The 23,462-nt window shown below is 46.7% G+C and overlaps 1 protein-coding gene across 1 annotated transcript; it reads right to left on the minus strand.

Moving 5' to 3' along the window:
* Positions 1 to 14,419: 14,419 nt before the first annotated feature.
* Positions 14,420 to 23,353, minus strand: LOC140397955 (uncharacterized). Its single transcript, XM_072486209.1, has 5 exons — positions 23,117 to 23,353; positions 20,450 to 20,629; positions 18,538 to 18,655; positions 15,521 to 15,619; positions 14,420 to 15,292 (listed from the first exon to the last, which is right to left on the minus strand). Exons 1-5 carry the CDS (start codon positions 23,240 to 23,242, stop codon positions 15,072 to 15,074), a joined length of 744 nt encoding a protein of 247 aa, XP_072342310.1. The 5' UTR covers positions 23,243 to 23,353; the 3' UTR covers positions 14,420 to 15,071.
* Between the last annotated feature and the right edge of the window lie 109 nt (positions 23,354 to 23,462).

A 23,462-nucleotide genomic window follows, 5' to 3' on the forward strand; every position in this document is an offset into this window, starting at 1 on the left:
CCATAATAGGGAGCAGGGGATGGGGGGGGGGGGGGTAAAAAGCAGCAACCCATCCCCGATATTCAAATAGTTAAGCATCAATTAGACTTGTTCTCAAGTCACTTGACCCTGATAATATGTTGCCCACACCTTACGTTGTCCATGGTGTGGGCAGCAGGACGCGAACATTTTTAAAACGTGAATGATTGAAGTGCGGGAAGGAGTGGGATTGGGGGTGGGGGGGCAGGGGGAGGTTCACTTTTCTGGTGTTGTCATTTGCCAATTGCAGGTATCTACAGCCATGTTCTTCTTTACCTTCTGAAGTCCCAGCAGTGGCCACTGATGACTTCCTGGTGCTACCTCGACTGGTTGAGCTGCTGGCCAGCCCAATTGGCTGGTTGCTCCAGAGGGCTGGAAGTCCCACTTGGCCCTCATTTGTGCCCTCCCCCCCGACTCTGCTCTATGGTTGCGGGATGGTTTTGCATGGAGCATGCCTTCTCCACACCAATGTTGTTGCTGGGTTTGGAGGAGTTCCACCCAACCCATTATAGGGCGGGATTCTCCGCCCCGCCACATTTCTGCCCCGACCGGCCGGCGGGATTCTCCGTTATGCTGGCCGGTCAATGGGGTTTCCCAGTGTGGGGCAGCCCCACGCCGTTGGGGAACCCCCGGGCGCCGGCATAACAGAGAATCATGCCGGTGGAGAATCCCGGCCATAGCCTTTAGTATAACTTAAAGGAGTAATTCTGTTTCACTGGTACCATGATCTATTTTTTTAATGAAGTATTTATCTCCAAAATATTGACTCATCATTTTTGGAAAGTTTTTTTCATCCAGTTCATGAACTTTTTTTCCCCTAAATTTAGAGTACCCAATTCATTTTTTTCCAATTGAGGGGCAATTTAGCGTGACCAATGCACCTAGCCTGCACATCTTTGGGTTGTGGGGGCGAAACCGTGAGGCAGCAGTGCTAACCACTGCACCACCGTGTTGCCCTCCAGTTCATGAACTTGCAAGAATCAGGGTGTAGGATAGGAGCTAGAAGTGTGAGGGAATATTGTCCACATGCCTGGAGGGGCGCAGCTACAACAGCATTCAAGAAGCTCAATACCATCCAGGACAAAGCAGCCTGATTGATTTGCACCCCATCGATCTACTTAAACGCCTCTTCCTCCACCAGGGCACAGAAGTTATACTTTGTGTGTACGTTGGTACACTAGAGAAATATACCAAGGTTTCTACAGCAGTGCCTCCCAAAATCCGTAATATTTAAACAAACATTTCAATGTGTTTGTATGACATTCCCTTGTGTGCAAATTTAACAAATAGTTAAAATATCAAAAAGACACAACAGCTAACTGGTTGACATAATCATAACTGACCTTCTTGACGGATGCAAAGTAGTTATAAAAAATATAAGTTGTTGAGCAACATTTTCAATGAGCTATACCAGCAAGTCGAGGAACCTGTTCAGTTGCGTGCATCAAGATTTTAACCTCACCATCATACTTCATCCAGCAATATATTGTTTTTTGTCAAAAAACATCCTTTCAGCAGGTATACCTGGGAAGTCATAGAGACATGGAAGTTTTCTTACCAATTAATTCCTCCTTGGAGAGACCTATTGAAGTCTTCTTGCTTACCAGCTGGGCACCTATTCCTTCCCCCAGCAGAGCCCAGGTGTTTAATCTCTGACACTCGTTTGTGATCGCATCTGACATTTGTAGCATCAATGCTTCGATCTGCCCAGCAACTCTATAAAAGAACATTAAAGCGGAACTGAAAAAAAAAATCCCAATTTTCTGATGGGGTGGGTTAAGAAGGTGGTTTGTGATCTCAATCGGGCAGAAAGACGGGGCACAGATCTGAATTTAGCAGAAGATGATAGGACATTGGAAAGTTGCATCACAAAATGGGTGACATTTTCAACCACAATTTCAGAACAGCCGTGACCCGCAAAATTCCCACACAGGCCAAATTTCAATCTTGTGAGAGGTGGCTGGCTCGTGATTGAGTTTGCACAGGAAAGATGTGCCAGTTTGGAAAAGGCACAGTGCTAATTCACCAGAATTGTACCAGGGTTAAATTGGGGACAGATAGGGGGGGGTGGTGGTAATGTCTCCAGACGAGTAATCCAGAGGCCCAGGCTAGTGCTCTGGAGACACGGGTTCAAATCCCACCACAGCAGCTGGTGGAATTTAAATAAACTCAGTTCATAAATCTGAAATTAAAAAGCTAGCCTCAGTAATAGTGACCGTGAAACCATTATCGACTCTTGTATTAAAATAGACGGGTGTTTGGCACAGACATGATGAGCTGTAGAACCCTAGGAGCATGAACCTAGCTCTTATTCCCTTGACTTCAGGATGGTGAGGTGGTGATATGATTGAGATATTGCAAAGTGATTAAGGGCTTCGTGAATCTTCTGCCCTCGCAGACTAGGATCGAGGCAGGTGAGCCTGAAAATGTGGTGGGTTGGCAGCGGGTCAGCTGTCCCACTCTGCCTCCACTTGTGACGCTCAAGTCCTGTTAATGACCACGGAAGGGCCTCTTCCCAGCTCCGCTGCAATCTTCCCAGCTCCAGGCATGCCTGTCGACATGTGGCCCACATAACGGGAAAAACTCTGTGAGCTGCGGGTCAGCTGGAGGTCCTTTCAGGGTCCCTCAATCTGTACTAAACTGTGCATGACCAAGGGCATGATATGAAGCAAGAGGGTGGTCGCTGACAGCCACAGCCCCTTGCCCTTGATGCCAACCCCTTCCCCATGTCCCCCACGCCATGAGATTCTCCCCCTCCGCCTCTACCACCCCGACAACTGAACTTACCTTTTTTCCCGGAAGCTCCGATCCTGGTACTCTGGGGCCGGTTCTCCCAGCAGCGGCAATGGTCTCCTCCTTGTCACCGCCAGGTGCAAGAGCTGCTGGCCTCTGATTGGCTGGAAGTTCTTGGCGGGCAGGAGGTTGTCTTCCGGGGTCCTCAGTCTGGAGGAAGGCCCAGTGCTGCCCACTGAGCTGCCTAATGGGCAGAAGATACAATGGGCCTTCCTTCCTCAGAATCAACACGGGAGTGTTGCTGCTTTTGCAGACAGTGGGCCAGACACCCACTGATAATGGAGGATTCCATCCAGAGAACTATTTCCTCTGGTGGAGGAATCAAGAACAGGGGAGACAATCTTAAAATTGTAGCTTGGCCATTTGATGTTTCGTTGTGTGGTTGGGGTCTAGACAGGGATTTGGGAATTTTCTGCTATCCCAAAGTAATCTGCTCGAGTGTGTAGTTTCGCAAAACCATTACTCGTTGTTTACCCAATTAGAGCTCTACACGAGGTTGGAACGTCTCCTCCCAATTGCTTCTCTGTCATGTGACCCGACATCAATATTACATCAGCGTCTTTACTGTTCTGATGTTAACCCTTTACTCTACATTCAGGAGTGAAATCAGGAAACAGGTTTTCCACATGGATAAAGCAGAAATCTAGAACTCACTTCCCTAAAGAGACTGGAAACTTTCAGGACTGAGATCGATTGGTTTTGTGAGGGAAGGGCATTAAGGGATGTGTGACAAAGGCTGGTCAGTCGAACTGAGGTAAAGATCAGGCCTGATTTGTATCTTTGGATGTTTTACGACTCCAGGCAATATATAAATGCAAGTGGCTATTGATCTTGTTGAATGGTGGAATAGGCCTGATGTCTACTTCTGGCCCTACTGGGCATAAGTGACTTAACACACAGTGGAAAGAATAACACTTCTGGAAATACTAATTTGAATTATCGTAGATTAAAATTTTGGCACACAGTCTACTTAAAAAGAAAATTACAATAAATGCTTTCAGCCCATCCACCAATCCAGCTCTTCTTATAGCTCAAGATAACTACCGCTTAGGGTCTCTGGTGCTTAGCAGTGCCTTTCTATCCTCACTGTTGTCAATGCGTTCCTCCAGTAACAGGACCGCTGCTCTCAGGGTTGTGCTGAAGGTAACCTGATGCTCTTCTCGGCATCTCCAGTCATTGTGCAGTAGTTCCTGCTGCTTGTTGAGGATCTCTTGAAACTCGAGCCCGATATGCTTTCGCCTCTCAATCTCTAACCTCATCTGAAAGAACAACGTAGGCATGGGATCAGTCAGTCATTTCTTAGATTCTGACTCATTCAGACACGTGAATTCAAGGTGCAAGCTCTCAATTTCTAAGAGCGTTTTCAGCTGGGTTCCCATTCCTCGCAGTGACGTGACAATCCATTCTAGAAATCAACAACCCTGTGACATTGTAATAAATGTACAGAACTGTAAGGGTTAATATCACATCCAAATCAACCACTAGAGGGAGCTAGATGCAGAACTATATAAAGCATTGATGCTAAGTCTTCTGGGAGAGAGTGTTGAGGAGAAAGCTGGAAGACAGACTGTAGGAAAGATAGTGTGAGTGAGAGCAGATCATAGTTATTATATTAGTGTAGAGATTAGTAGTAGACGAGGGTAGATTGTATGTTTATTATCAACTGTTTATTATATAGGAGTAAGTGTTGAATCCAATTAAGTAGTGTAAATAAAACTTTAGCTTTGTTGAATATAAAAGCTAGTTGTGGTCTTTGTGAACACTATGCCAACCATCCTCGGATCAAAACAACAAAGAACACCACACCTACCCCACACAGACTGCAGCGGGTCAAGAAGGCAGTTCACCACCCCTTTCTCAATGGCAATTGGGATGGGGAATAAATGCTGGCCTAGCCAGTAATGCCCAGAATAAAAACAAAATCCATAATAATAGTTAGCTCAATGTTTCCTCATTAATCAGCAACAATTTTAAAAGTGGGTATATTGTTTATCTAAAGTGACTTCGTTTTGACTTTTAAAAAACATTTCATACCAGATCACATTATATTTATACGCAAAACCAGGATCCACTGAGCAGAGCAGAGCAGAAAACCACAATCATAAATATTTGCTTGGCTTGTTCCAAAAGTTCATTCCTCATCTTCCGGTTGGAATCCTTTCAAGTTTGGGTGCAAACAAAAAACTTCAAATACATCAACCTGTAGAATCTGAAACCGAGGGACTTAAGGAAGTATTGAGACACGAGTTTGAGAACCTAGAGGCGCCCTGGGGAGAGAGCTGGCGGACTGGAGGAGGTCTCAGGACCTGGCTGCTTGAGAACAATTCAATAGAATGTGTTGGTATTAAAGAATTCCAAATAAATTTGTCGCTCATAATCCCATAATACATTATTTTTCAGGATAGAATCTAAAACAAAATAATCTGATTTAAAAAAAAATAAAATTGCAAGATCTAATCTTCATGTTCAATACACGTAATGTCTTTGTCTCTTTTCATGTCGAACCTGAGTTCTGCCCTGTCCCTCGGGCCTGTGCCTCCATTTTCACTTGCGCAATATTTTTTGATGGTGCCAATATTGAGCATTCATTGCAGATGTAGTGATAGATACGCCCAAGAAATGATGGGTCAGGCAACTTGACACTATCTTCCAATTTCCAAACTATGAACGCAAAGGCGGTCTTGTAGATCAACATAATAATTAAAGGCAAAATACTGCGGCAACTGAGTTCTGAAACGAAAAACAGAGAATGCTGGAAAAACACAGCAGGTCTAGCCGCATCTGTAGGAAGAAAAAATGGAGTTAACGGGGTGAGTCGTCCCCCCCCCCCCCCCGCCGCCCCTGCCCCGGGGATGTTTTGCACCTGCAGAGACAATTTGCTATTGGCCAACGGCAGGATCTACTGGTCCTGTCGCTATCAATGGACTTTCCCGTTGTCTGCACCCTCTGCCGCCAGAGAACCGCGGGGGGGGGGGGGGGGCGCGTTCGGCAGGACCGGAAAGATCACGCAGGTGGGAGCAGGTGGAAAATCCCGCCCAATGTTCCCGAGTCCACTTGACTTTTCCCCAGAAATTGAAAATCAACATATTCACCTTGTGGCAAATCTTGACATACATCGCCATGTCTTTCTTGTTAATAACCATCCCTCTTCCAGCAAAGTTCATTCTCTCCATCCAAAGTTCCCTGAGTGAATTGGTCTCCTTAGCTATTTTTTGGTATAATTTCTTCACCTATGTAGAAGAGATTTGGAATACATTATTACACATTGCTTATTAATGGACTCGATTTGAAATGAAAATGAAAATCGCTTATTGTCACAAGTAGGCTTCAATTGAAGTTACTGTGAAAAGCCCCTAGTCGCCACATTCCGGCGCCTGTTTGGGGAGGCTGGTACGGGAATTGAACCGTGCTGCTGGCTTGCCTTGGTCTGCTTTCAAAGCCAGCTCTTTAGCCCAGTGCTAAACCAGCCCGATTTGAAGGTCACATTTAGTCTTGGCTCTCCATGTGCAACGTTGCAGGAGATGGGGTAGATGTATTAAATTTTATTACGTCAAACACTTAATTTTTTTGAAGCAAAAATATAGTTCAATTGGATTTGTCACACCCTAGCAACAGCAGGAGTAACTTTATTTGAATCTGGACATCAAAAAGTGACGCATGTGACTAACCTCAATGACAAACTATACTCTCATTGGGCAACATGAATCTGCTTATAAATTAATTCCCGGTGATGGAAGAGGCAATGGAAATCCCTATGAGGGATTCCTTTTGTTAAAAGCTATTTCTGAGGCTACACCAAGGTGCACAACTCTTTTTACGTCTTACCTCATTTTTATGCTGACTTATTCGGACTGACACAGCAAGTGACTGCCTCAGAAGAATTCGATAGAATGTGTTGGTATTAAAGAATTCCAAATCAATTTGTCGCTCATAATCCCAAAATTCATTGTTTTTCAGGATAGAATCTAAAATAAAATAGTCTTATATATATATTTTTTAAATTGCAAAACATTATAAGAGACAAAAGCTGATTAGACAACTTCATCCATTTGCTGTTTATGGGATCTTGCTGTGCACTATTTGGATGCTAGGCTTCCTGCAAAATTATTATCTTACTTCAAACCTATCATTATAGGAGAAATGCGAGCCAATATTCTCGAAATGCGAGTATTTCTCTTTATAATTAAGCTCCCAACCTGTTCTAAATCCAACCTCTCAGTCCAAAACGGGATAGTGTACAATACTTGCAGTTAGATGCCACTCCATAGCTTCCTAACAATATTCTAGAAAGAGTACCTGATACCTGGGCTATGTTACTGTATACGTGCACTGTTGTCATATCTGACTGTGTATGACTTGCCGGCACACACACAATGGGCAGAAGGGCTCTTTCTGTGCTGTAAAACTGTAGGAGTGCCTAAATACCCACCTTCGCCTCCTTCTCCGCCCTCTTCGTTTTCCTCAGTTTGCTCCATAAAGTGCAGGCTCCGATGGAATTTCTTGACAGCAATGACGGAAGCTCCTTTCGAAGAGTAGTCATCAAAGTTGTAGGCCTTGTGTAGACTCCGGTAACTTGGGGCAACAGGTGCTTTCTCAGGCCAATTGAATTTTCTAAAGAGAAGCTGAAGATTTGAATGTAAATGAATTTTCCCGCCCACCAATTGTAGCACCCCATCCTTCCTTCTTGCCAGAAAAAATGCAGTACAAATTCCCCTTGTGTGGCAGGGTCATCTCTTATACACCATGCTTAATATTCAGTCCCATGTCTTCAGTAGAATTGAATTTCAGATGGGACATACATCTGGTGTCTGATACAACATTGCCTGGTCAGTGTGATAACCCAAAACAGATTTCTCTCCCTTTTACTCACACTGAGACACTTCTCCACACAGACAAGGAACCCTCCAATATCTCACTGTTTGTACATCAGCTGAGATTCCAGTAAAGGTCGCTGGGAGACAGCGAGGTTAGAGGAAGTTTGGTTTACTTTTCTACTCACGGGTACACGGAAGCCAATTACAACACCCCATTCCTCCCCCCCCCTCATGATGATTTGGATAAGATCAGATAAATTTGCGCCAACCTGGGATTAAAATTAAATACTTGCATTTGTATAGCACCTTTCATGACTGCAGGACATCCCACTTGAAGCACTTTGGAAGTGCAGTCACTGTTGTAATGTGGGAAACACAGCAACGAATTTGTGCACAGAAAGCTCCCATGAACATCATTGTGATTATGACGAGGGTAAGATTCACTCCTGTTTGTTCCCTGTTCAGCCCCTTATTTGCTCTTTCTTTCCTTTTTGCTATTACATGTTTGGTCCATGGAGGATTAATGGACCTGTGACTTTTAGATAAAGCAGTTTGTATGTGGCCTGTGCCTTTAATTCAAGCAAGGATTGCAGCAGCAGGAGATATTGGTGATGACTCTGGTGGACAATGAATCGGCCTAAAAGCGGTGCCCAGCCCAGTAACCAGTGGTAATTGGTTCTGATCTGACTGACATGTTTCTCAGCGTCACAAGGCTGGAGTTAGTTTCACTTAGATTCTGAAGGCTGGATGGAGGAGTTCCAACTCTCTATCTAAAATATCTGATGAAATCCCTCTGAAAATCCAGTGTAAAAGGTCTTCTCACTCTCTAGCAGATTTGGGCATGACCCTCTTGAGACTGCAGCGAAGTGAAATCAAACCATGGGCTTGAAGCAGGGTTTGATGTGTGGCAAAGTCTCTCAAGAAATAAACAGGCCAGAATGTGAATCTTTGAGCTGAAGGCCCAGTTTAATAAAAACTGAAGTGTCTTTCCAGAAAAAAGCCTGCTGCCTGTAATTACCGTACTGAATGAATGACTCTGCCAAGAAGACCATCAACAGCTGCAAACCAGAGGCTTTGAACAACCAATGAGCTGAGAGAACAGCCTCCTGCAAAGAACTCATCGGTTGAAACAAGAACTCTTACCCGTTGCCCTGATTACTTATTATTTTTTTTGCCCCTTTCCACCCCTCTGTGTTTGTCTGTCCTGTGGTTGTGAGTAGAGGGTGGCAGGTTAGCTTGCTTGTTATCCAGCTATAATTACTACATGTTTCAGCTTTATTCCTGTTGTAAATAAAGAGTAATTGTGTTTCAACTTACAAACCTGGTGACTGTAATCATTGGGCAGCCAAGGGCGATAGGTCTCCGGGATTTTTACAAGAATTATTGTTAATTCACTTGTGTTGTGACTCCGGGACGAGCGGGGCTGGAATTGACCGCGCACTAGCCCGGGGCGTCGAAACAGGAGGTAATCTGATTTTGTGATGTTGATTGAATGATGAATATTGACCAAGCCACCACGGAGAACTCCCCTGCTCATCACTGAACAAGCACTGTGGAATCTTTTACATTCACCTGAAAGGTGGTGGTGGTGGTGGTGCTGGTGGGGGGGGGGGGGGGGGTGTAGGGAGGCACAGTTTGACGTCTGATCTGAAAGATGACAGTGCAGCAATCTCCCCAGTCCTGCACCAGAGTGTAAGCCTTGATTTCCGTGCTCCAATTCTGGAGTGCGACTTGAACCCATGACCCTCTGAGCCACAGCGGGCACAATGGCATCAATTCTATCAATGTATAAACGTAGGGCATTCTTATTCCATGTATCTCAGCAGCACATCAGTTGGTACGTTTACCAATAGAAATGAGCCTTCACTAAGGTTAACCAACCATGAACTGTTCATGTAGAATGTGTCTTTGTGAATCAACGTTGCCTAATTTAGTTATAATGAAATATGGACAGTGGTTGACCCATTTAATGATCGTTACAGTATTTGTGGAAGATTCAGTCTGTTGCCTTCTTAGCCCCAGTGGTTTTGTTTTGAGAAGGACGAATGTTCTTAAATTTGGACCGCACTAAATGTAACCAAATTAGTTTGACAATGCATGTTCAGATTGCGCTTCAGAACATGTTTCCAACAATACCATGACATCATGGGCGCGATTCTCCGAGCCCCGTGCCGGGCCGGAGAATCGCCTCAAAAGCGCCACGCCGCCCCGACACTGGCGCGCGATTCTCCGAGGTGCGGAGAATTGGCGGCATTTGCGTCGGCGCGTTTGGCGCGGCACCCGTCGTGGGCCGCTGTACACGGCGGGGATGCCCATTCTCCGGCCCGGATGGGCCGAGCGGCCGCGTGGATAAAACAGAGTCCCGCCGGCGCTGTCCACACCTGGTCGCTGCCGGCGGGAACTCTGCGCGAAGGGTTGGGAGACAGCCTATGGGGAGGGAGAGGGGCTCTGTCCCCTGGGGGGGGGGGGGGGGGGCTCTGACGGGGGCCTCCGATGGGGTCTGGCCCGTGAACCGGGCCCACCGATCGGCGGGCCGGCATCTCCCCCCGCCGGGCCTACTTTGTTGCGCGTCCAGCCCCAGAATCCCCGCGCCATGTTGCATCAGGGCCGGAGCGTTCTGTAAGGCCACCGCGCATGTGCGGGTTGGCGTGTCGCCACTGCGCTTGCGTGGGTTGGCGCCGCCCCCAGTGCACGCCGGAAGTAAGGCTGGAGCGGCGTGAACCGCTCCAGCGCCGTGCTGGCCCCCTGCGGGGGCCAGAATCGGTACTGCCCGCGCCCATTTCACGCCGTCGTAATACGCGACGGCGTTCGACGGCGCAAACACTCTGTCTCCATTTCGGAGAATCGCGCCGCATAAATATCAATGATCGATGCATCCAGTGATACATAGCCTAGAAAAAACAATTGTACTTTAGCAGGGGAGGTGGCTGGCAGCACAGTGGTGTTATTCTTGGACTAATAACCCAGAAACTCAGGATAATGTTCTGCCTGAATCCCACCATGGCAGATTGTGGAATTTGAATTCAACAAAATTGATAGGCTAATGATTAACGACTGTTGTCAAGAAATGATTGACTGATGCCCTTTCAGGTTCTAGGGCAATTAGTGCCAGTGTCGCCCAGATCTCATGAACAGATTTGCAAACTGCCTGAAAATCTGCTGAACATTGGAACAAGTGAAAACTGGAACCCTTGCTCACCAGCAATCCTGCACAGACACCGACCATTATTACTGATGTTATCAACAAGCTGCAAATGAGGAGCCAGTCTGGTTTGAGCCACAAATCTGGGGTCCTGCCGATACCCATGCGGATAATGTTTCTAGGCGTGGTAGGGAAGAAGGGGCCTTCTTCGTAGCACTGTCCCCCGACGGGCATCACTCGGACATACTGAAAAAGAAATTGATCCGAGTACATTTTCCATTAAAAAGTTGAAGTGATCAGCGCATATTGTTGCCATATTTATTGGGGAGAGAATCAAAACTTTGGGGTCATGTAGGCTAATGGCGGAAAAGCAAACTCAGAAATGTGGTCCATTTGTGACAACACTGCATCGTTAAATGTTTAGAAATAAAGAAGGAAAACACAATTCGGACCAGTATTCAGTACGTCTCATCAATGTTTCTTATTAATACTCTGCCCCCATTTCCCCAAAGACACTGGGATGTCGCAAGTACCTTTTATTCTTCTGTACCCTGACCAAGTGAATGATGGTCTCTGAAACCTTGACAACGAGTGTTGATGGGCCATTCAGCCTTGATGCCTTTGCTCCACACACATGGCAACAAGACATTTATCTCAACCAGTGTCTGCCAGTATTTACCCTCGACACGAGCAAGCAGGTCCATACACATTTACACAACCTGTTTCCCCGTCTTACTGGTGTTCCATTTTAAAGTGTACAGGACCAGGGGCGAAATTCTCCCGAAACGGCGCAATGTCCGCCGACTGGCGCCCAAAATGGCGCCAATCAGACGGGCATCGCACCGCCCCAAAGGTGCGGAATGCTCCGCATCTTTGGGGGCTGAGCCCCAACATTGAGGGGCTAGGCCGACGCCGGAGGAATTTCCGCCCCGCCAGCTGGCGGAAACGGCCTTTGGTGCCCCGCCAGCTGGCGCGGAAATGACATGTCGGCGCATGCCGCCTCCGCCATGGTGGAGACCGTGGCGGAGGCGGGAGGGAAAGAGTGCCCCTACGGCACAGGCCCGCACGCGGATCGGTGGGCCCCGATCGCGGGCCAGGCCACCGTGGGGGCACCCCCCAGGGCCAGATCGCCCCGCGCCCCCCCAGGACCCCGGAGCCCGCCCACGCCGCCTTGTCCCGCCGTTCAAAAGGTGGTTTAATCCATGCCGGCGGGACAGGCAATTTATTGGCAGGACTTCGGCCCATTCGGGCCGGAGAATCCAACGGGGGGGCCCGCCAACCGGCGCGGCCCGATTCCCGGCGGGGGTTCGGAGAATGACGCCCCTTATTTCCCCGTTTTACTGTTTTTCTTTTCCTTCTGGGGATTTTGAGATAGATAACTGGAGCAAGATCAGAAAATGAGATACGCACCATCTTCTTGTTGGGATTGCTGTTCAGCTGGAAGACATGTACCCCAGACTGACCAAAACGGTTTAAGAAGAGCCACGATGTGTTTGGGTTGAGTCCCATCTCCTCAGCAAGGCCACGGAACACTCCCCAGTCAAACTCATTGTTAGTGTTGTAAAGATTTTCACTAAAAAGAAAGAACAATTCAGTATATCTCTATCAACGTTTCTTATTAATTTTTCTGCCCCATTTGCCCAAAGACACTGTGATGTCGATGGCACTTCTTATTCTCATATACTATGTCCAAGTGAATGATGGTCTCTGAAACCTTGACAACGAGTGTTGATGGGCCATTCAGCCTTGATGCCTTTGCTCTACACACATGGCAACAAGACATTTATCTCAACCAGTGTCTGCCAGTATTTACCCTCAACACGAGCAAGCAGGTCCATACACATTTACACAACCTGTTTCCATATTCCTATAATTCTGTTTTCTTTATTCACCCGTTGGCGTGGTTTCTGTCTCAACCGCTAGCCCATAACCTCACACACAAACTCTCCATAAAGAATTTTCTCAAGCTCCATGTACCAAATTTCTTAATTTGTTTGTGTACTTATGGCCTCTTATAATTGTTTCACAGTCTGTTTCTAACCCTACAGTGTCCCCTCATTCGTAATAAATGCACTGCACTGTTCCAGTGATAAAAGCCCTGTGCAATATTTCAAAGTGTTCTTCTTACTTCTTTCCTCTTATACTAAGTTATGTCAGAAATTAACCATAAATATTTGTGTTCAGCATTAAACTCAAAATAAACCTGTAACCGTTTATATGGTAGAACCCTCGAGAGTATTGACAGTCAGAGAGATCTTGGTGTACAGGTCCACAGGTCACTGAAAGGGGCAACACAGATGGAGAAGGTAGTCAAGAAGGCATACGGCATGCTTGCCTTCATTGGCCGGGGCATTGAGTAAAAGAATTGGCAAGTCATGTTGCAGCTGTATAGAACCTTAGTTAGGCCACACTTGGAGTATAGTGTTCATTTCTGGTCGCCACACTACCAGAAGGATTTGGAGGCTTTAGAGAGGGTGCAGAAGTGATTTACCAAGATGTTGCCTGGTTTGGAGGGCATTCGCGATGAGGAGCGGTTGAATAAACTTGGTTTGTTCTCACTGGAACGACAGAGGTTGAGGGGCGACCTGATAGAGGTCTACAAAATTATGAGGGGCATAGACAGAGTGGATAGTCAGAGGCTTTTTACCAGGGTAGAGGGGTCAATTACTAGGGGGCATAGGTTTAAGGTACGAGGGGCAAGGTTTAGAGGAGATGTACGAGGCAAGTTTTTTACACAGAGGGTAGTGGGTGCCTGGAACTCGCTGCTGGAGGAGGTGGTGGAAGCAGGGATGATAGTGGCATTTAAGGGGCATCTTGACAAATACATGAATAGGATGGGAATAGAGGGATACGGACCCCGGAAGTGTAGAAGATTTTAGTGTAGACGGGCAGCATGGTCGGCACAGGCTTGGAGGGCCGAAGGGCCTGTTCCTGTGCTGTACCTTTCTTTGTTCGTTGTTCTTTGTTCTTTGAAAGCTGATTATTCTAAGAGTAGACAATCAATAACAAGCAATTTGAGATAAAGGACTGTACTTTGCTTCATTCAACAGCATGTTTGAGAATATACTCAATATATTGTCTGCAGTCACTTCACTGTATAAGCTGATGAAAAGCCAGTCAGATCAGGGCATGGCCCTTTCATCTTTAGAACCCGATTCTGACCTCAGTTTGCTGGCTGAACCTCTTTCCCTACCGGCTACAAGAATTCTGATCTGAAACACCCGTAGGTGGTTTTTAACCCATTCCCAGTGGATAGAAATCCACAACCTGTAATTAAACACAAAGTGACCGTCTTGTTCAGAAAAGTCACAAAATTGGCTTGTGAAAGATTGAATTGTATATGATAAGCGTGATTGGTGCTAAGGGCACAGAAGAGAAAGCATTAACCCAAATCAAAGACCCCTCCCACCCGGCTTACTCACTCTTCCAACTTCTTCCATCGGGCAGGAGATACAAAGGTCTGAGAACACCCACGAACAGACTCAAAAACAGCTTCTTCCCCGCTGTTACCAGACTCCTAAACGACCCTCTTATGGACTGACCTGATTAATACTACACTCCTGTATGCTTCACCCAATGCCGGTGTTTAGGTATTTACATTGTGTACCTTGTGTTGCCCTGTAGTACCCTCAATAACGACGCAAGAGAGTAGAACGGTAAAGAAGGCTTTAATAAGCTGAGAACTAGCCTGATGCCGAGACGGGTGCTTACTGGGTGCCGCCTACAGGGCGGCCCCCTTATATACGACTCCCTGGTGGGTGGAGCCGGAGGCGGAGTCCCCCAGGGTTCCAAGCGCGGTCTTAAAGGGGACATCACCTTCCATGATGATAAGGGTACACTAACACAGTAACCATTCATCACATGCCTTATTATGTATTTTCTTTTTATTTTATGTTCATGTACTTAATGATCTGTTTGAGCTGCTTGTAGAAAAATACTTTTCACTGTACCTCGGTACACGTGACAATAAACAAATCCAAATCCAAAATCGAACTATGCCATACTTGACCCGGGAATGTTTGATGCTAACAGTGGGGTTAATATCATAGAACGAATGGAACTTTATTGGGTATAGGAGGAGGCCATTTGTCCCATGATGCTTGTTCTGGCTCTCTGAAATAACCATCCACTTAGTCACGTTCCCTTTTTCTCTTGCCAGACTCTCTACGATTGAAGGTCATAAAACATAAGACATTGACTCACCCTAGGTACTGAAGCAAATAATATTCTCATATACAATTGGTTTTAACACTTATATATTCTGAGGTAAATTACGTGTCAAATCAAGTGTATTGTGCGAAAGATCATAATGGGGTGTAGCACGATACATACATAGCATACACTGGGTAATGCCCTCGATACACAATGAATAAGACAATGCTCCCAATGTTGATGCAGGTGGTGGGGTTGAAGATGCCAGAAAACAAGGTGCCATTCACAGACGTGTCACCAAACTGACGGATTCTTGACCGTTGGGCTTCAAGATCGTCGGGTCTTAGAGGTGTCACAGGCAAGGTTGCATTACCTAAAAGATAGACGCAGTCTGAGAATAAACTCCAAAAACGGGGGTCTCACACCAAATAAGAGTGAGCGTGCTTCAGAAAAATTCGCAGTTTGTGAAACAACGTGGATTAGCTCAAGTTAAATGGGCGACACTGGTCGAGTGTAATGAGGTTACAGCAGGAGATGTGTAAGGAGAGTCAAGGCAGTAATGAGAGATAATGAGAGTGGTGTTAAAGTAACGCATCAGTACCTGGAAACACATTTAACAATGGACCCTGATGCGGGTTAATTTCCAGCAAGCTCTTTATCTTCTTGGGATCCGGATCATATACGCCCAGGAAACCTTTTTCTACAAAACATGATTAAGTATTTTTTTAAAAAATATTTTTATTCTCTTCCTTTTTCATGTTTTCTCCCAGATTTACACCCACCAACGATAAACAATAATCAGTAACAAATATGTCAATCCCCATATCAATAACAATGATCCCATCCTCCCACCAAACATTAGCCCGCATGTTCACATAAACAAATGGCAAAAAGGAGTCAGGAATCACCCATAGTCGCCATTAACACACACCGCCCCCCCTCCCCCCAACCCCCCCCTCCCCAAACTAAACCTTCAAGAGTCAAGAATTCCAACAGGTCCCCCCGCCATGCCAGGGCACAGGGTGGAGAGGTTGCTCTCCAACCCATCAGGATCCGCCTTCGGGCGATCAGCGAGGCAAAGGCTACAACATCTGCCTCTGCACCCGTTTCCAACCCCGACTGGTCCGACACCCCGAGTATGGCCTCCCGGGGGCCCTGGTCCAGTTTCACGTGCACCACTTTAGTGATTACACTAAAAACCTCCTTCCAGTAATCCTCTAGCTTTGGACAGGACCAAAACATATGAACGTGATTAGCAGCCCCCCCTGTGACGCTCACACACATCTTCTACTCTTTCCAAGAATCGGCTCATCCTCGCCCTTGTGAGGTGTGCTCTGTATACCACCTTCAGCTGTATCAGCCCCAACCTCGCGCATGAGGTGGAGGCATTCACTCTCCGGAGCACCTCACACCAGAACCCCTCCTCCACATCCTCTCCCAACTCTTCCTCCCACTTTGCTTTGATCCCTTCCAGTGGTGCCTTCTCCTCTCCCAAAACAGCTCCGTAAACCGCCGACACTACCCCCTTCTCCAGTCCCCCTGTCGTCAGCAATGTGGAGGCCGGCCTCACCGGGAAGGTCTGCATCTCCTTTCTGGCAAAATCTCGAACCTGCATGTACCTAAACATTTCCCCCTGCTCCAGCCCATACTTCGCTTCCAGCTCCTTCAATCCTGCAAACCGACCCCTAAGAAACAAATCTTTTAGTGTCTTAATCCCCTTCTCCTCCAATTAGAACATGATTAAATATTGACATAATTTTCTATCGTCCTGTGTGCCATGCCTGTTAAACGCGTGGCTGACAAAGTTAAGCATCACCAATACATTTGGGTCTTTAGGGCATTTGTAATCAGCAAAGGATTCAAGGGCTGCTTCTCATTTAAAAAGAGATCAAAGCATCAATGAGAAACCAGGACAATTGCTGAATAAATTGGAAGTAGGCACCATAAAGCATGGAAAACATTGGGGTGGATCATGGATGGTGCACGCCAGCACAAACTGTGCACAGGAAACAATCCCCAAATCTCGTAGACCCAAAGCCTGATCAAAATTGGGCCCTCACCAAAGCAAGCATTAGGTCCCTTGTTTATGCTAATAAGGGGCTAAATGCCTGTTTGAGGCATCCACCATGCCTGAAAGACTGCCTTACTCAATGTGGCATTGGATCTATTTCGGCCATTTTTGTGGTATGGCCCCAGAAAATTGGCCATGTCCCTACCCAGAAAGACCATAAGATGCAGGAGCAGAAGTAGGCCATTTGGTCCTTCAAGTCTTGTTCTAACATTCAATGAGACTCTGACTGATCTGGGGGCTGGATTCCTTGTTGTGAGCCCGCCCCGCTACTGCTGTTAGCGAGGACGAAGTATTTGGCATGCTATTTGCTGGCGGTGGGATTCTATGCTCCCACCGCTTGTCAATGGGATTTCCCATTAAAACCACCCCACTCTGCCGGGAAACCCATGGGGTGGGGGGAGCTGCCGCCAGGACCAGACAATCCCACGGCCAGCGAACGACCGGAGAATCTCGCCCCGATAGGATAATCCTCAACACCACCTTCTAACCTTATCCCCAAAACCCTTGATTCCCTCACTGATTAAAAATCTGCCTGCCTCAGCCTTGAACATACTTAACGACCCAGCCTCTACAGCTCTCTCTGTAAAGAATTCCATAGATCCACTACCCTCTGAGAGAAGAAATTCTTCCTCATCTCTGTCTTAAATGGGCGACCCCCTTACTCTGAGATTCTGCCCTCTGGTGCCAGACTCTCCCACAAGGAGAAAAAAAACTCTCAGCATCGACCAGGTCAAGTCCCCTGAGAATCCGAGATGTCTCAATAAGGTCGCCCTCATTCGTTGAAACACCAGTGAACACAGACCCAACCTATTCAATCTCTCCTCATTGAAGATCCCTCCAGACCCGGGATTTTCCACTGAACCTCCTCTGAACTAGGCACAACATGGCCCAATTTCTAAGCCAGCATGTTTAACTTCTGCCCTGCCACCCTGTCATAGCCAGCTTCCCTTTGGAAGTTTAAAAAAAAGTTAAGGTAGGTTACTTAACACGGGCTCTATGTTCTCAATCTAACACAACTACAAAGGTACAAGCCCTAAACCTCAGATTGTTATATCACTTAAAAATGAATTTCCTCCTCAGTAGTTAAAGACTACTGTAATATAGCTCACTGATAATCAGATCATATAATAATATTTATTAGTGTCAAAAGCAGGCTTACATTAACACTGCAATGAAGTTACTGTGAAAAGCCCCTCGTCGCCACACTCCGGCGCCTGTTCGGGTACACTGAGGGAGAATTCAGAATGTTCAATTCACCTAACAAGCATGTCTTTCAGGACTTGTGGGAGGAAACCGGAGCACCCGGAGGAAACCCACGCAGACACGGGGAGAATGTGCAGACTCCGCACAGACAGTGACCCAAACCGGGAATCGAACCTGGGACCCTGGCGCTGTGAAGCAACAGTGCTAACCACTGTTCTACCATGCTGTACCACGTCTGTGTCCATGGGAATAATCACATTTCTTATTGCACACATTGGAAGCTGAGATTTGAGAGACGATAAGGAACTTTTTTTCTTCTACAACGAGACGCAATAAAATCTCACCGGATATTTCCACTAAGTGCACTGGCTGAGAGAAACCATACTGTGGAGGACATTGGCTTTCCTCAATGGCATTTCCGCTGTTCAGAACTCTTCCAAGATGGCTCCAAGGAACATCGACCTACAGAGACAAATTTAATTTACTATTAAAATGACTGGGCTTTAGGTCACCACAGAGTCGCTCTTCAATCGGTGACGCTCGTAGGGAAATAGTTCCACGCTTTTAACTCCTCGCTGGTGGGAAAATCATCTCAACAATAATTCTCCTGCTATATGTGGTGGGGCTCAATCCTACCGCTGATTAATGTCCATTCATGTTGACAGTGTAGCAGGGTTTCAATCGATGCAATTAAATCTGATTTCAACACAAAGTGAGTGCATTTTGAGTGAGTTCATGTATTGCGTGTTCTATAACCGATGGCACAATGTGCTCCACCAGATCACTGCCCAGGAAATTGAGAGGACAATCTGTTTATAGAGTGTGAACCCTGATTGACTTTTCCCCTCCCTTGAGAGGCGCGGGAACCAATTTTAATCCTTGCAGCTGCCCATCTGAAATGGTTGACTCAATATGGATCAGAGCAGAAATTAGCCATCGTCCTGCAGCATTTGTTTCCCATCCCTAATTGCCCTTGAGAAGAAGGTGAGCTGACTTCTTGAACCGCGGCAGTCCACATGGTGTAGGTACACGCACTGTGCTGTTAGGGAGGGTGTTCCAGCGACAGTGAAGGAACGGCTGATATATTTCCAAGTCAGGGTGGTGAGTGACTTGGAGGGGAACCTCCAGGTGGTGGTGTTTGCCATGCACTTGCTGCCCTTGTCCTTCGAGATGGTTAGTGGTTGCGGGTTGAAAAGTGCTGACTAAGGAACCTTGGTGAGTTCCTGCAGTGCATCTTGGAGATGATACACACGGCTGCTACTGTGCGTCGGTGGTGCAGAGAGTGAATGTGGATGCGGCGCGAATCAAGTGGACTGCTTTGCCCTGAATGGCATCCAGCGTTTTGAGTGTTGTTGGAGCTGCACTCATCCAGTGTTCCATTTGTGTCTTGTGGACAGGCTTTGGGGAGTCAGGTGGTGAGTTACTTGGCACGGATTCCTAGCCTCTTACCTGCTCTTGTAGCCACAGTGTTTATATGACTGGTCCAGTTCAGTTTCTGGCCAATGGTAATGTTATGCATCAGAGTAACCCCATTGGCTGGTGTAATGTCACGTGTTATGCAGTAACATGATCAGAGAATTTTGTGGAGTTCACCATTGTTTCCTGTTAGAGCAGCATCTTGTAAATAAACCCCTGGCACTATGTTATACCAACTCGACGTGTGCCAGCTCTGATTCTTTCTCTTTGCAGGAGAACAAAGAATATAACAGGTAACTGTGGTGATATGCATTACTGTAAATACACAAGGGGTTAAGGTGAACACACTACACCAAGCTAGACACCAGAGGGAGCACCAGAGACATCATGACACACAGACAGTCAACCAATAGGTCAGTAAGATAGGACACGACCAATGGGCAGTCACGATACACACAGAGGTGACACTACCACAGGAGGGCATTACACCAACCCATATAAAAGGACACATCACACATGCTCAGTCTCTTTCCAGTGGAGACACTCAGTGAGTACAGACACAGGGTTGATTGAAACACATCACTCTCACCACGTGGATTGTAGCAGACTGGTTCGTCAGTCTGAGTAGCTATAGCAGGATTAACAGGAGAGTCGAATCCAAGTAGGAGAATCGTTAACAGTTTAATAAACGTGTTAAACCTATCTCCAAGTCTGAACCTTCCTTTATCAGAGTGCACATCAAAGAAGCAGCTTATGCTACATCAAGAGCATAACAAAACAGTAACCCCTAGGATGAGCCATGAGAAAGGCTGTTTTCTTTTCAACTGCCCCTGTTATTACCTTCAGACCATTTCTGTCAGTAATGCGGAAGTGTGCTTCTCCTTTGCAGGTTATCTGCAGCCTGCCCCGCTGTAACCGTCTGCACTTGCGATTGCACAGGGAGTCCAAACCTGCTGTCCGACATACGCAAAGACCGAGTACTCCATCAAAACCCTGGTAATCTACAGGGGAAGCGCACACCTACAACGGAACCAAAAATTCAGTTCTCAACATCCTCAGGTCGATTAAAGCAGCATGATGCATATTGAAAAATAGCCCCGGTGGTGCTGTGCAACAATGACATGTCCCCGTCACATGCAGCTTTGTGCAAAAAAATAAGCAAAGTACAGACGGTAGAAATCTGACATAAAAACAGAAAATGCTGGAAATACTCAGCAGGTCTGGCGGCGTCTGTGGAGAGAGAGAAACAGATTTAACGTTTTGAGTTACATCTGACTCTTCTTTGTGGTATTATCATAGCTGTAAGAACTGCGAGGGTTAATGAAGTGTCTAGAGCAGCCACAAGTGGGAGTTACAGTTACAACTATATAAGGCAATGTTGCTAAGCCTTGTGGGAGAGTGTTTGCAGGAGTTAGCGAGAGAGAGTCAGAAGTACAAATAGTGTAAGTGAGAGCAGATCATCGTTTATATCAGTATTAATATTAGCTGTAGATGAGTGTAGTCAAATGTTATTAATCAACTGTGTGTTCTTTAGGAGTACGTGTCGAATCCAAATTAGTAGTGTTAATAAATTTATAGCTTTGTTTAAGTTCAAGCTATTTTGAGGTCTTTGTGAACACTACGCCAACCATCCTGAAATAAGCTACACAAAGGACACCGCATTCTTCAGAACATCAAAAGTTTCTCTCTCCACAGATGCTGCCAGATCTGACGAGAATTTCCAGCACTTTCTGTTTACATTGTTCAAAACAGCCTCTACATGCTGCTTTAAACAGTAGCTTCCCATCACTAAAAACCATGTCAATGTTGTGCTATTACTGTGATGCAGAAAGTCCCATGACTTAAAATACAGGCTGCAATGCCATTGGCTGTTTTTATCGTCCTGATGATTTAGCTGGGATGTTTTAACAAATCCTTTCAACATGTAATCATAGTATTTACAATCCAGAAGGAGGTCGTTCGGCCCATCGAGTCTGCATGGCCCTTGGAAAGAGCGCCCCACTTAAGCCCACACGTCCAACCTATTCCCGTAACCCAGTAACCCCACCTAAACTTTTTGGACACTAAGGGTAATTTATCATGGCCAATCAACCGAACCTGCACATCTTTGGACTGTGGGAGGAAACCGGAGCAGTCGGAGAAAACCCACACAGACACGGGGAGAATGGGCAGACTCCGCACAGAGAGTGACCCAAGCCAGGAATCGAACCTGGGACCCTGGAGCTGTGAAGCACCTGTGCTAACCACTGTGCTACCGTGCTGCCCCATAACATAGCTGCATTAATGAATGTGGTGCGGGTATTCTAAAGAAAATTTCAACATGATAAAAGTGGAGACAACATTGACAGCAGGGGGCAGTAGTCACTGGTACATCCTCACTGGCTTAGTCAGACCAAATATCAAAAGAAGATGGCCCCATTAGATCCAGACTGTGCTGTATTCTGCTGATTAATTCCACCAATGATGCACTGAATGTTATGAGCAGAACTGGTGGCGGGGGATTGGATTTATGAGGCACTATGATCTCCAAACCTGGCTAAGAGCCTCGTGACAATTTAATGCTGGGAGCTCACAGCCTTAACTACCTTCATGTGAGATCTCAGCTCCGGTCCTGAGGGGGACACCCAGCTTAGATGGCTGGCAGCTCAGGAGTCCCAGCAGCGCCAGAGGATGCAGTGGCCACTGCTGGGATTGCAGGCAGTCCACCATGCCAAGCAACCTAGGTAAGTCTGGGCCAGGGGACTTGGTGAGGGGAGTGCGGGATAGATTCAAGAGGCCGTGTGGGGGGGGTGACCTTGGGGTGGGAGGGGGTCGCAATGCCCCCCCCCCACACCAGACTCCCTAAGCACCCACTGCCGCTAAAGCTTCCAGGCTTTCTGCCTGGCATGGGGCTTGTCCCTGCCATTGGTTAATACCAGTGAGGGTGGGTTGAGGCCCTTATGTGGCCACCTGAGGGCCTCAATGGGCTCATGGGCGTGCAGGCTGCCCAATGCCTCCCCACCCCAGATAGGTAAGGTGCAGATGCGGAGGTAACAGAAAGATTGCCTAACGGATTTTATGAGGCCCCTGCCTTCAAACCCACTGGCAGATGATCCTAAAACCCAGTCTGTAATTTCTGGTCGAATTGAAAACCGCCTTAATTTACAGATCCTCCTGCTGACGAATACCGTGACTCTTTTATGTGTTAATGCACAAATCTCCTCAGATTTGGCTGGGTGGGGGCATGCTTGTGTCTGATGGTTTGCGATTCAAGCCCCACTCTAGCACGTAACTGGATTGTGTAATCTAGACTGACATTGGAATGCCACGCTGTTGGACACTATTTGCAGGACGACGAGGGAGCTGTCCTGGCCAACGTCCAAAACCCTAAATGCAGTTTATTTGGTATGGAACTGTTCACAAATCGGCTTCAGCGTTTCCATAGTGACGACATCTCTAAAACTTTCTGAAACGCTTTGGGATATCCTGTGAATGGAGCCAAAATAAAGAACTTTTTTTGATACACACCTTCAGAGAACAATATTCTGCCCATTCGTCAGCCGTGAGGCAAGTTCCCTCCTGATTCCTGCTGCTCCCCGCTCGGCAGATATCGTACAGCTGTCTGACGCATCTCCCTGTCCCTTTAGATACCATTCGATGTCTCAATGCACATGTACAATGAGCGTCACTGGGCTAAGAAAGGTTTGATAATCAAATCGCATGTACATGAAACACCTCCGCCCTGCATAACAATAATTTGGGGACTCCGAGTTCCTCACAGAAGATGCAAGGAGGAGAGACTGAGCCACGGTGGGAGAACTGGAAGGAAAAATTGAAAGAACTTGGGGGAGACGCCTGGTACGGAACCGAAGTA

This window comes from Scyliorhinus torazame, chromosome 21 (genome assembly GCF_047496885.1).
Source record: "Scyliorhinus torazame isolate Kashiwa2021f chromosome 21, sScyTor2.1, whole genome shotgun sequence".
Lineage (NCBI taxonomy): Eukaryota > Metazoa > Chordata > Chondrichthyes > Carcharhiniformes > Scyliorhinidae > Scyliorhinus > Scyliorhinus torazame.